At 40.3% G+C, this 13131-nt stretch overlaps 2 protein-coding genes across 2 annotated transcripts; both read left to right on the plus strand.

Annotated features, from left to right (window-relative positions):
* Positions 1–795: 795 nt before the first annotated feature.
* Positions 796–4726, plus strand: RIMOC1 (RAB7A interacting MON1-CCZ1 complex subunit 1). The gene is made up of 6 exons (XM_013129735.3): positions 796–1159; positions 1605–1705; positions 2110–2256; positions 2657–2788; positions 3000–3114; positions 4409–4726. Exons 1-6 carry the CDS (start codon positions 1051–1053, stop codon positions 4696–4698), a joined length of 894 nt encoding a protein of 297 aa, XP_012985189.2. The 5' UTR covers positions 796–1050; the 3' UTR covers positions 4699–4726.
* A 219-nt stretch (positions 4727–4945) lies between these two features.
* Positions 4946–12640, plus strand: FBXO4 (F-box protein 4). The gene is made up of 7 exons (XM_005151975.3): positions 4946–5164; positions 5261–5496; positions 7097–7317; positions 8328–8403; positions 8777–8955; positions 9879–10054; positions 11455–12640. Exons 1-7 carry the CDS (start codon positions 4979–4981, stop codon positions 11542–11544), a joined length of 1164 nt encoding a protein of 387 aa, XP_005152032.1. The 5' UTR covers positions 4946–4978; the 3' UTR covers positions 11545–12640.
* Positions 12641–13131: the final 491 nt, after the last annotated feature.

Here is a 13131-nt window from a genome sequence, read left to right on the forward strand (position 1 = left end):
ACATCTAGCTTTCAAAATAGATATAGATAAACTGTAACAGTGCCTGAAGCACAGTAAGAAAAAAAGGGACCACTTCCTTAATCAAATGACTCAGTACAGAAACATTTTAGGTTTATGTTTTGTTCTCTTTTGTTTTTCAAAAGACATCTCCTGCACCATTAAGGGCTGACCCACCTGCTCACTCAACTAGTTATAAAGAAAGAACTAAGAAAGCAACACAGTACTGAAACAGAGAAGGGCAGGCAGGACCAAGCAAGCAAAGGATCTAAGAAAGGCCATTCTTCAGTCCCAAAACTTACAATAGGGAAAGTGTTGTAGTCCACTTCAAACATGAAGCACCACCTCTTCTACTCCTAGGTATGATATGGTTAACTACCATAGTATTTTTTTATTGGCAACACAACTGTTCCTTATATCTGTTCCACGTATCTGGCTACAGGCTAAGCAGGAATGCATGACAATACACATCCAACCAAAATATTAAGAGATTTCTCCTAGGAAAAAAAAATTATTTATCGACAGAAAATATGGGTTTCGTCTTAGAAAACGCAGCTGCCTTTCATTTTAGTTCACTTATGGGCAAGACCTATCTCACAGTGAAGCTGTAGAGCACCCTTCTGGGAGCAACATATGGACACGCCATGTGTTTCTGGGGACCCCTAAACAAATCTGCACTAGCCATAAACGTCTCTTGTAAGCGAGAGCTTTAAACCCCACATAAAACAAATACCGAAGTCCCGCCTCCAGGCCGCGCAAGGCCTGCCCAGCAGGCCTGTCCTCCTCCTGCGGCCTCGCGCTGGAGGTCAGGAGAGCCCTATGAGCCCTCAGCGCCGCTGCGGAAGGCCCAGCCGGCAAGAACGGAGAGTGAGCTCCACGAGCATCCTCCCGGTCCCATCCCGCCCCGCCGGGGAAGATACCGCTCACTACCGGTGAAGCGCCAACACCCGGCGACCGCGGCCACAGCGCGCCTGCGCCTGCGTGCCTTTCCCCGTCAGCAGCCGCCGTCGCGGCAGCCTCGCCTGCCCTCCCTCCCGGTGCCGGGCGGCGGCGATGGGGGAGCCGGGCGGCGCAGAGGCACGGGGTACGGTGTCCGCTCTGCGGCCCCGGCTGGCAGCTCTGGGCCGGCGGCTAGCGGCGTCCGGGGGAGCAGGCAGCGACGGTGAGAGGCTGCAGGAGAAAGGGGACGGGGTTGGGCCCTGCCCGGCTTCGCGGGGCAGCTCCGCCTTCTGCTGCCGCCGCGTTGTGCAGCGTCTCGGAGCTCAGCGAGACGGGCCCGGGAGCGGAGCCCTCCTTGGGCAGCGGCTGAGGGCTCCGCGTCTCCCTCCTGCAGGAGGCGTGAAGTGTGCGAGTTGTGCTTGTAAATGCACGACTTCTTCGGGATTGGAGTGTGTGGAATTGGTTTTGAAGCATCAGACCACTGCCATGAATGTCCTTAAGCAGTGAAAGGTGTAGTCCGACAAAACAGTGGGCCTGTTGGAATGCTGTATTCAGCCGCCCTTGTAGATACCGCAAGGGAGGATAAAGCCACATGAAATGAAACGGGAGAGCAAGGAAGGCTCAGAGTGCTTTCCAGCGCTAAGGAAGTAATTGTGTTCTTCCTTCAGATACCTTCTTAACAAAGGGCTCTGCTACTCTGGATAAATTGAAGGACTTCCATAACGAAGGGAAAGAACATCCTTCCACGCTTTTGCAGCTCTATACACAGGTAGTATGTGTAAGGCCTTAAGAGTGCCCTTTCAAGAAAGTCTGCTGTGTAGGGTGTGAGAGAGGGTTGGGTGTAGGCAAGAGAGTATACCAGAAGGAGATCTCTATAACTTGATAGCTGCAATGCACATCCATTAAGTGCAGGACTGCATTTGTTTCAGTAAGAAGATAACTTAGAGTTGGTAATAATTGTGCTGGTACTGAAGGACAGAAAGGGGTTTGAGTTTGTATTCACTGTCAACATGCTTAAAATATTTCTAACTTACAGCGTTTGTAACCTAAATGTGAAAAATTACCTTAAAATCATAAAATTCTAGAAACTGTATCAAGCTTGTATGTTACTGCACACTACTACCTGATTATTTTGCTAGTAGCATTTCTACATTGCTTATCTTGTTTTCATAGGCTGTCTTAGACATTACATATTTTGAGGAGAACCAGCTTGTGGATGAAGATTTTCCAGAACAATCCTCCTTGCAGAAAGTTAAAGAACTTACTTGTATTCTTTCAGAGCCAGAAGTCCTAGTGAGGGAATGCAACGTAAATGAAGAAGTGAGTACTGATGTTATTCAGCCAGAGAATTAGCTACTGCAGTATTTTAAAATAAAAAATCTGAAACAGGATGTCAGTATCTTGTGTTTTTGATGGGCAGTATTTAAGATCTTCTGAAAATTTTTCAAGTCTTATTTGTATTTAAATTGTTAAAGTATTTTTTTCTGAACAGCTTGTTGCATGCTCACGTTTTTTCTTGCGAATATTGCATGATTCTGTGTGCTTTTGGCAGTTGAGTTCCAAACAATTAAGCTTGTGTCTGTGACTGTTGCTGTCAAGTACATCCTCTAAAGTTAGAGGCTTAATATAATGCTATTTGCATGTGTAAGTATGTAAGTATGTATATGAGTGGTTCAGATATTTTTTTGGGGTTAGCCCAGTTTGTTGGATTTTATTTCAGCCAGTGAACATCCTTGGTGCAGAGTTGCTAGAATGTCTTTACTGGAGAAAAGGAGCCCTGCTATACATGTATTGTCATACAGCAAAAGAAAGGAGTGAATGGCTACGAGAAAACATTGCCATATTTAAGAAGGTAAAGGAGATTGAAAAGTTCTATGAGCACGTGAATACAGTTTTAAAATTTGACTATTTGCTTTGAAAATACAGCTTCCTTTCCCTGTCCCTTCCCCCTTTTCTCCCCCTTTAAATAGCGTTTTGGGAAATTCATAGCAAGAAATATTTCTGGCTGTCATTAAACTAATTAGAACTTAGGTTTTGCCTTTTTTTGTTTTAACTGTACATAGTGTCTTAATGATGGCGTTCATTACCTGATGAAGATGCTTAGCTTTAGATGCCCTCTTCAGCTAAATGAAGATGTCTCACTTCAAGATAAAGACTCAGCTAGATTACTCAGTGAAGGTAAAAAAACCCCGAACAACTCCAAAAACCCCATGACCCCAAGCTCCTCTTACTAACTGCTCCACTTTATGAAATGCTTTGTTGCACATTTTTGTTGTTTGACTTCATTTGTGTTTGAAAACTGTCACTTTTTAAAACAAAACAGATGAAACTGATAAGCTGTCAGCAGTGCTTTGTCCCAGCCTCTCCCTTTTCTTCTTGACTCACAGAATTTAGGAGGTGGCAGTGTTCATTTTCTCTGTTTTTGAGTGCACTGGAGAAAGGCAGTCTGAGGCAATGAATGTTTCTTGCACAGTATGAATGTTTTACAGCCATCCAGTTGTCAAATGTTGAAAGCACAATCATGACAGCAGATGGTGCTACATGTTCTCATATTGGCCTTGCTGTTTACATATATGGGAACATAGACACAAGCGCTGAATTACTGACTTCACACAAGTGTGTACAGAACTGGTTAGATTTGGCAAATTTTTAGTCTCTCTACACGCACTTTATGTAGCTTTATGTAAGTTGCATTACTACAGTATATGTACATGAGAATCTGTGGCTGCATGAGTGTGATGCAGGTAGGGTGGTGCAGGAGGAGGGGATTTGTAGGGCTGGCGCTGAGGACATGGTGCCCTCATTATAAACACTCAAAACTAGCTGTATTCTAGCTATGGGTGTTGGACCATCTTCTTGCTCAATTTCATCTGAAAGTAACATTGCTCCATTTAAGCTCCACAGACAGAGCCAAGTTCAGTAACTGATTTGTAGATTTATTTAGCAGGATATTTTGATTTTTTTTTTTAATTTTTTTTTCAGTGACCATGGACACATGTGGCTTTCTATTACAATATTCAGACTGCTGCTGATTGACCCAAGTTAAGATGATGGATGATCAAACAGCATCATCTTTTAGGCTTAAATTGGGGGAGGCAAAGAAGTATTCTAAAATAAATATGCACAATCATGCCTGTGCTAAATGTATTGCAAAGAAATACTGAAATTTTCTAAGATAAACAGGCAAGCACAATTATCAGAACAACATTTGTATGGCAGTCTTAAAAGATTTTAGCAGTATGGAGAGGCAAAATGGATAAATAATGATCCAGAACTCGATCCAGGTTCTCTTCTGGCCAGTGTCAGTCATCTCATGGTTAAATTTGGGGGGGTTTTGGTGTACCCAGTTAATAGACTTACGCTACGTATTTGGACTTTTTTTTTTTCAGTGTTACTGAAAAAAGATACTGAAGTTTTTAAGCTGTGTACTTACTTAGAACAATAAAGTCCTTGATCTAAATTGCTTTTGCAGGTGTATTTAGTGACACTCACTTACTGGCAATGATGTACGGTGGAGAAATGTGCTACTGGGGACTGCAACACTGTGGAGAAGGGAAGCAGGAAAGCCTTGAGACAACAGATCCTGTCTCTAACAGTGACCTGGGTTGCAGATCAAAGACTGTGTGGCTGGATTTCCGAGAAACGGGCAAAAACATGTTAGAGAAATATGTGGCTGCATGCGAGGGACCTTTAAAAGGCCAAGGGTGGAACACAGCAGCTGCAAAACAAATGTTGTGTTACCTCATGAAACCCCGCAACTGAAACAGGATGGGCTGGGAAAAAATCTTGTGTCTGAAGAGCTCGCTTAGAGAGCTCGCAGTTCAGGATCTGACCATCCTTCTTATGCAAACTTACACTTTTCTTGCATTAAAAACGGGCATTCAGAGAACTCCCGGAATACAGGTCCATATCAACTATTCCTAAAGCAAAACCAAGAACGACTGCAGTGAGCTGGCACACACGGAGGACCGCCTGTCTCTCCGCCCCAGCGCCGGCGCGATAGCTCCGAGGGGCGGTGGCAGAGACAGTGGTGGTCGGTGCGATGGCGGCTGGTGGAGCGGAGCAGCGGGGCGGGTTGGAGGCTGCTGTGCGGGGTCGTCTCCGTATCCTTAGGGAACGATGGAGGCGAGGGACCCGAGAAGGCGGTCCTACCGCCGCGTTCGCGGGTCTTTCTCCTCCTTCGTTCCCGGAGGAGGCGGAGAAGGTGAGCGCCTTGCAGACACTGCCGGTGAGTGAGGCCCCGTCAGGGGTAGGGGGGAAAGCCTCTGAGATCTTCACTGCTCTGGTCCCGGGTTGTTAAACCGCTGCTCTCGACGGTTTTCAGATCGACGTGCAGCTGAACATTATGTCCTATCTCTCCCCCCAAGACTTGTGCCATTTGGGAAGCACGAGTTGTTACTGGAGGGCTGCTGTGCAAGATCCGTTGTTATGGAGGTATTTTCTCCTGAGGGATCTCCCTTTTTGGACATCTGTTGATTGGAAATCACTCCCAGATGTCGAGATTTTTAATAAAGCCTTTTCAGAGGTCAGCGATAATGCACTGTATGATTACATGGCAGTGTAAGTATCTTCATACTGTCTTGCACAACTTACTACAGCAGTAATAATCAGCCCAGAGGCATGTTTCATATTGACAGGAGTAACACTGTGCTTTAAGCTACTGCTTAAATTTTTGATGGGTCTCAAATCCACTGTTTATTTTGGAAGTACAGTTGCCTGGTTTTGTTTGACAGTTTGTTCAGCTCTTTTTGTTTGGAACAAAGAATGTAAAATGTTGGAACTGTCAAAGCTAACATTACAAAAACTGCATGTTCATCATGCCACAGAAATACAGTCCTCTCAGAATCTGTGTGTAGTGTTAGTCTTGATAAAGATGTGTGCTTCACTCTCAGTACAATGACATGATTTCTTACTTTAATAAAAGTACCAAGGAGTCTTTAAGTGGAATGAATTTTTATTTTTAGTTTTTTAATCTTACCTGGAAGAGTTAGGGGGTGGGGCAAAAAAAAAGAGGATTTATTTGAATGTGCACAGAAAAACAAGTAGTATTCTTTTAGCTCAATAGCTGTAAGACAGACTGTGGTTTCAGCTAGTATAGTTGGAAAGTGTAACAACACTTTAATGTGGTTGGATGACTCAGAAGATCTCTTAAGTAGATTAGTTTTTGTGGTGGTGGTTTTGTGTTTTTTTTGTTGTTTTTTTTTTAATTTTTTTGATTACAGGTTTTTTACGACCTGATTTCATGAAGCTGTTGCTTCAGGATAAGTGCCCTAACCTCTGCAATGTCCGTGCTTTTCATCTGTATGTTACAGATGAGGGAGAAACACCCAGAATTTGAAGTGCAAAATATCTACTGATTTTGAACATTGGATTTAAATCTCTTCAGGCCTGAATACTGTTCAGCTGAATCACATATTGGGAACCACCTACCACTAATTCTCATTGTGTCTGTGAGCACTTAATGGTTTTGCTGAGGTCAACTGAAGCATCTCAGTTTGGGTGTATGGGAGCACATGTTTAAGGTTTCCTAGAACAGGTTTGTCCAGCAGCAGCCTACTGTGACCACAGAAGCAGAGACTGAAGCTATTTCTCTAAGATGTCTGCCACTGGTATGACTGTTACCTCTTCCCTTTGATTACCAAAACTTTTCCATGCCTTCCAGTTTCTGCTTCAAGTGAGTACATCATAAGCTTGCAGACAACACTTGTTTCATATATGTTCTCTGTGCCTACAGGGGAAATGGTCTTTTTTAGGTGGTGTCACCTGTTCATGGTTAATACGTTTAAAACCAGTCTACTTGATGTTTGAAATGCACTCAGTCTCACACTTTTTACATTGTGTGTGACTCATCAGCTTGGATGTTATTTTACCAACTGTGCTCAGTGAGGTTGGCGAATTTGTAACTTTATTTTATATTTTAAATCAAATTAAAAGATCCATAGACAGAAGTGCACTAAAGATTGAGAAGTCAATATTTGGACTTCAGAAGGACTGATGCCTTTCCTGCTTGAAACCATCAGTTTGAAACTTCCATCGTTTTTGATGTGTGCTTGAGTTGTGACAAAGCATGAGAAGTGTGGGACTTGAATCAGTTTATGTTGTTTGGTTAATATCTCTTTTGTATTTGTGTTTAATTCCTAGTTACATCTATTTTACACAGATACAAAAAAAGCTGTCCCCAGAGCAGAAGAAGTTTGAAATCAAGCCGTCCCCGGTATGGGGCCGTCACTTCCTTTTTGCAATCACTGGTCACTCAGGCAGAACCTCGCTTTGCTATGTTTGGGCCAGGTTTGGAAGAGCTGGATGACTCTTTAGTACAAAAGATGATGACGTGCCCAGAAATTCTGCTGCTGGCTGGCCTACCTCAAAGGCAAATTCATGGTAATGCTGGTTTTGTTTTCAGCTTTTTATTTTATAAGGAGATATAGCAGAAAAAACTCTGGAGAGAAATGGAGAAAAAGGATGCTTTATTCTTTGCTTGAAACTCGTAATAGTACAAAATATAATGATGGAAAAATAATCTGTCTTTGTATTGCTTTGGATAATTGCAGTAAACATTTGAGATAAAATTACGGCTTCAGTGAATTTATGATTAAATTTGGACAATGTCAGAGGATTCATTTTGCTCCTTGTAGTTCCATTCTGATCCTGAATTCCATGTTATACCTGCTTTTGTAATAGATAAATGAAGACAGAACTTTATTTACACACTGCCTGCAGTAAGTGGCTAAAAACCACACTTTTGTTTTTATAAGGATGTCAAGACTGATCCTTTATATGATTCAGTATTTTGGTGTCAAATGGTGAAAATTTAGTTTAGAAGAGTTACAGGAGGAGAGAAGGATTTTTTTTTTCAATGTTTAGAAAGATAGGCTTGAACATCTGTAATTTTACTTCAGTCCAAACCAGAGCAAAAGATTTCTTAATTTTAACTAGTGTTTCTTTCAGCACAGGAGAATTTTAATAATTACACTATGTGTATAAAGTGTGAAAATACTATTTTAGTGGTGTTACCTTTTTTTCTCTCTCATGTCCTTTTCAATGCAGTTTGTAGTAAATAGACTAGAACCTTTCTTATCCCTATTTCAGCTGAAGAACCCAAGTCTGGCTCCTCTCTGACTTAGGTTTCAAGATTCAACCTAAGTATCAGAAATACAGAAATTCCTCGTTATGATGTTTTAATACCATTTGATTGATTTTAGTTAAATTGTCATAGCAATTAGAGCATATATGAAATCTAATTGTAAAATAGAAAATATGCTACCCTTAACAGCAACACCATAGGCTTGGATGAACCCATTTTATAGCATCACTGAAATTTTCAGCCTACCACTTAGTTGAATTCAGTAACCAAGTGATTGTAACCTCATACAATCATTTTTCCCCTGTAGGAATTGGATCAGGAGTCAGTTTTCAGCTTAATAACAATCAAAAATTCAATATTCTGACATTGTATTCAACCACCAGGTAAGATATGGTCTCCACCAAAAAAAAAGAAAAAGTACAATTTCTAGGTTAGTTTATACTTTTCCTCATATTTTCATCATATGATTTTTTATGTGTGCATTCACATGCATGGCTGTCTCTTACAGTCTGAAGCTTCAATGCATATCTTTACTTTTTCCAGCTGTTAATTTTTCATGTGTGCATCTTTCAGATTGCTAACCATCTGCATAGGTATACTAGAGAAAAAGTAAGGATGGGAGCGGGCAGGGAGAAAGAAAACTGTTTTGCTGGCTCAGGCTCTTTTCTTTCCCTCTCCTGTGCTACCAGGACTCACAAAATGCAGTTTTTGCATTCTCAAATAACCTGACTACTGAAATACTGAAATATCTTTCAGTGTGGAAAGGAGGAGAGCAAAGGCAGAGCAAGCTGTTGCTGTGAATAAGATGTTCTACCAAGAGAACAGCATCACAGGGAACCAGCAAGCCGTGCACTACAGTGTAATAGCCCAAGTGAAAAAGGTGTGCGAAGTAGTGGATGGATTCATTTATGTTGCTAATGCAGAAGCTCATAAAAGTAAGGGGTTTATCTTTATCCATATTTTGCAAATGATTGGAACATCATAAAAGATGCAAAGAATGTGCAATACATCAAAATCCATGTTCCGATTCTTTAAAAATTTCTTAACTAATTAGCTTCACTAATGCTATTTCCTAATGGATTATCCAGTAAAAGAGGTTCTTTATCAGATACTCCCCCTCATTTCCCTTTGAGGAGTTATGGCACTTTTTCTTGCGACAGATACTGATAAGGTTGCTATCTAAGCTACAGGTGGAAAATGATCTAGATTAAAAACAAAATAGACAAACCAACAAAATAACAAAACAAAAAAAAAACCCAAAAGCAAAAAACCCTAGGCATGGCTAGGAGAAGCAGCCTGAAATGGGTTGATGTTGGCATAATAGCCTTAATAGCCTCAAAATAGACCCTTCACTGCTAAAACTGCAGTAAAGATGCAATTAGTCCAAATCAGGGTAGTTCTGTAAGAGGATAAGCCAAATACCTATTCTGATAATTGTCTTTACGTTCATAAACTTTAAATGGAGAGAAGGGGATTGCTCAGAAGAGAGTGAAAAAGAGTGAAGGAGTATAGTAAGGAGAAAAGTATGGTCAGTGGGAAAGGGCTGCTGACTTTGCAGTGTGTATTAGTGGCTTATTGCAGTTTTGATCACTTTGAGGTACTTGAAAAACACTCAGGTGCTGAGGATGGGAATAGGCTGCCTGTAGAATCTGTGGAGATCTTTGAATAACATCTAAGTGTGACATGATCCATCTGTGTGATGACATGAATGTGGATGATCCACCCTTGTGACAAGGAAGCTCATGTCCCTTCCAGCCCTCTGTTTCCCCACCTATGAAATTGTAAATTCTTGTAAAAAAGATAGTTTCTTGTGATTTGCATGTATTTAATACTTTTGTATTTAAAAATTATTTCTTAGAGCATGATCGTCAAGAGGAACTGGCTCATATTTTGGCAATGATTGATCCAGCCCTCGGGCCTCCGAGCAGACCTCTGCTGGTTTTGTCTTGTGTCTCTCACACTGATGTGAAAAGAATTCCGTGTGTTTACATGGCACATCAGTTGCAACTAAATCTGCTACATCAGCCCTGGATGGTACCTGCTTTTAAACCTTTTATTGTTTTTTTTTCCCCATATCTCTGTGGCTTAAATTTAATTTAGTCTTGTATTTCTGAACTGTACTGGCCTAAGCAAGTGTGCAGCTTTCAAAACTAGTACATGAGGTCTCCACCAAAGTGAAGAATTTAATTGCTTTGGTCCACTAGGACGAAGCATTAGCCTGGCTAAGCATAGGGAAGCTAAGTGGCTTGCCCACTTAAACACAAGAAAGTTAAGATGGACCCAGAACGTAAGGAAAGACAAAATGCTGGCCATGAAGAGACTAAAAGGAAGCTTCATTTAATTTAAATATGAATTTTCTGATTCATGATCCAAGGTCTTGGACACATGGTAGATTTTTCTGCCAATTTGAGAGCACAGTTAATTGTCACTTGCTTGATGAGTTTTTGACAAATGGGTTTTTACCTAGCATGTGGTGCCCTGAACCTGTTCCTTTATGCTTGTCAAGCACAGTATATATCAGTATGTCTCAGCCACACATAATTTCTTTTTTGTGGTGTTATGTAACTAAAGAGTAATACTTAATAAAACCCCCCAAAATTCTGATTTAATTCCTTTGATTTCATAAGGAACATGTTTACAGGCTTTTTAAAAAACATACCTCCTTATACTACATTACAAAATCTGAGAAGAATGTGCATTGAATTGTAAAGCTAGCAGCTTTTTTGCTTTAAGAGTTATGAGAAGAATTTTCAAGTAGATTCTCATTCATAAAGTAAGTATAATGTTCCAGAATAGCTTATTGAATGAATAAACTTCACCTTGATACAAAGAATTAAAGGCCTGCCTAATGGATCTTGCAATTAATTTTATACAGTAGTATTTTCTTTTTGTACTTAACTCTTAAGTAATCTCTGTCTAAGGGACCTTTAAACCAGTGATAAAAATTTAGACTTGGTACAAGTATTTCTCACTTTAAGGATAGATGGAGTGATGCTAAAATGTTAGGTCTTGTTACATGTTATCTCTAGTTTGAGAGAGCTGGGGCTGTTTAGCCTGGAGGAGAGACATCTGAGAGAGAATCTTACTAAGGAATGCAAGTATCCTCAGGGCAGGCATGGAGAGGACGGGGGCAGGCTCTTTTCAGTGTTGCCCAGCGGTAAGATAAGGGTCAACAGGCACAAACTGAAACACAGGAAGTGCCACCTGAACATGAGGAAAGACTTCACTGTGAGAGTGATTGAACTGGAATGGGCTACCCAGAGAGGTTGTGGAGTCTTCTCTGGAGATACTCAGAATCCCCCTGCATACAATCCTGTGCAGCCTGCTCTGCATGAAGCTGCTTTAGCAAGAGGGTTGGACTAGATATGGTTACTTCCAACCCCCACTATTCTGTAATTCTGTGATCTCCACTACAGCTTTTTTTATCTTCACAGGTGCAGGACACTGTAGCTGCAACTTTAGCTGGATTGCTAAACGGAATTGAGTGGCTCCTGGAAGAGGCAAATTGTAAAAATGCACAGTAATGGAACTGTGCATTGTTTTACTGCATAGAGGCTTTGTGTCCTGACAGAGCGCTGTCGGAGATTTTAAAGACAAACCTGCATGTATTTCTCTGCATGTACTTTAATAATTAATGTTCTTCCAACTGTAGTCCTAAGTTAGAAGTACAAGTAGAATTACCTGGATTCCAGCATCTGACGCAGAAGTTATTTGGGGGCACTCTGGGTGTTCTGTTCTTTTCCTTTCTTTCAAGATGGTGCATTTAAGATTCAATCTCGGTATATCTGATAATATAATCTCTTCTGTAAGTATACCTAACACTATGGCACACATTGCTCATTTAGTAAATACTTCTGGTGTAGATCTTGACAGTGATGGTTTCCAGCCAAAGAGGATGTACTGTACAGTGATACTGTACAGAAAGACACTATCTTTTTCAAAAGAGTAAATTCCCATATATTTTGTTCCAGAAACAATACCAAGACAAGAAATAGCACCTACACAAGAAGTTATTCCACATCAAAATTCTTAAAGTAAACAAACAAGATACCATATATGAGTTGTTTCTTGTTTGTGATCTTATTTAATAACCAGCCACAAAAGACTTCAACTGATCTTGCTTTCTGCTGCAGTGAAATTATTAGCTTGAACCTTTGATGTAATGAGAAAATGTTGAATGGAATTGTTAGTACTTCAGGACATTTATTCAGTACATAGGACCTACTAGTTATTCAAATAGCTGTGGCTTGAAATTTTCTATGTAGTTACAAGTATTTTTATAAAAAGGTCAACAACATTTTAGAGCTGGAATTGCATTTTCTATGTTAATGTCATTTGGGATAGTTCTAGTCTTTGCCTTTTTTATGTTTTTTTTGATGTTTTGCCTATGCATTTATTTGTTTTGTTCTGGTTTTCTGGGTGTTTTTGTTTGTTTGTTTGTTTGTTTTGTCATCTCTCTCTCTCTCCGTGAAAATGCGAAAGTCCTACAGTCTTGTCTTGGGCCTAAATATATGATTGTATTCAGCTGTAACTGCCCTCAGTCTGGTTTATGTGTGATGCACAACACAGCTATGTCAGAAATGTTCCATTTAAGACATTTGAGAAGTTTTAAATTTTTTTTTTAAAAAAAAAAAGACACAGGAACTGTGTATTTTTGTTTTTAATATTTTTTTTTTCATTTTTATTTCCGCCTTTGCACAACTCAGCTTTCTAGATGATTTTGTATATTTTCTAACCAGGACATAAGGAAGTTTCAAGGAAAATCCATGGGAAGCTATAATATGGTAATTCTGTGTTTTATCCTTGGTTGGTTTGGTTTTGTGTTGGGGATTTTTTTAGTAGGGTGTGTGTGCTTTGCCCTTCAAAATAGAGAAGACACAAAAGCTTGTAAGTATCTCGGGGCAAATTCCATACTTTGTAGCTGGCTGTATGTGATTTTCCTGCTAATCATCATAATTCCATAATGATCTGTCTGTAGGGCATTGAAACCAGCAACCAGTTGCAATGTTAACTACAACAAATGCATTTTTTAATGCAAAATCTTTCTTCTGCTTTCTTTATAAGGAATAAATTGATTTTTAAGGAACAGTATTTCCAGTCTTTCTCTGTGT

This window comes from Melopsittacus undulatus, chromosome Z (genome assembly GCF_012275295.1).
Source record: "Melopsittacus undulatus isolate bMelUnd1 chromosome Z, bMelUnd1.mat.Z, whole genome shotgun sequence".
Classification (NCBI taxonomy): Eukaryota; Metazoa; Chordata; class Aves; order Psittaciformes; family Psittaculidae; genus Melopsittacus; species Melopsittacus undulatus.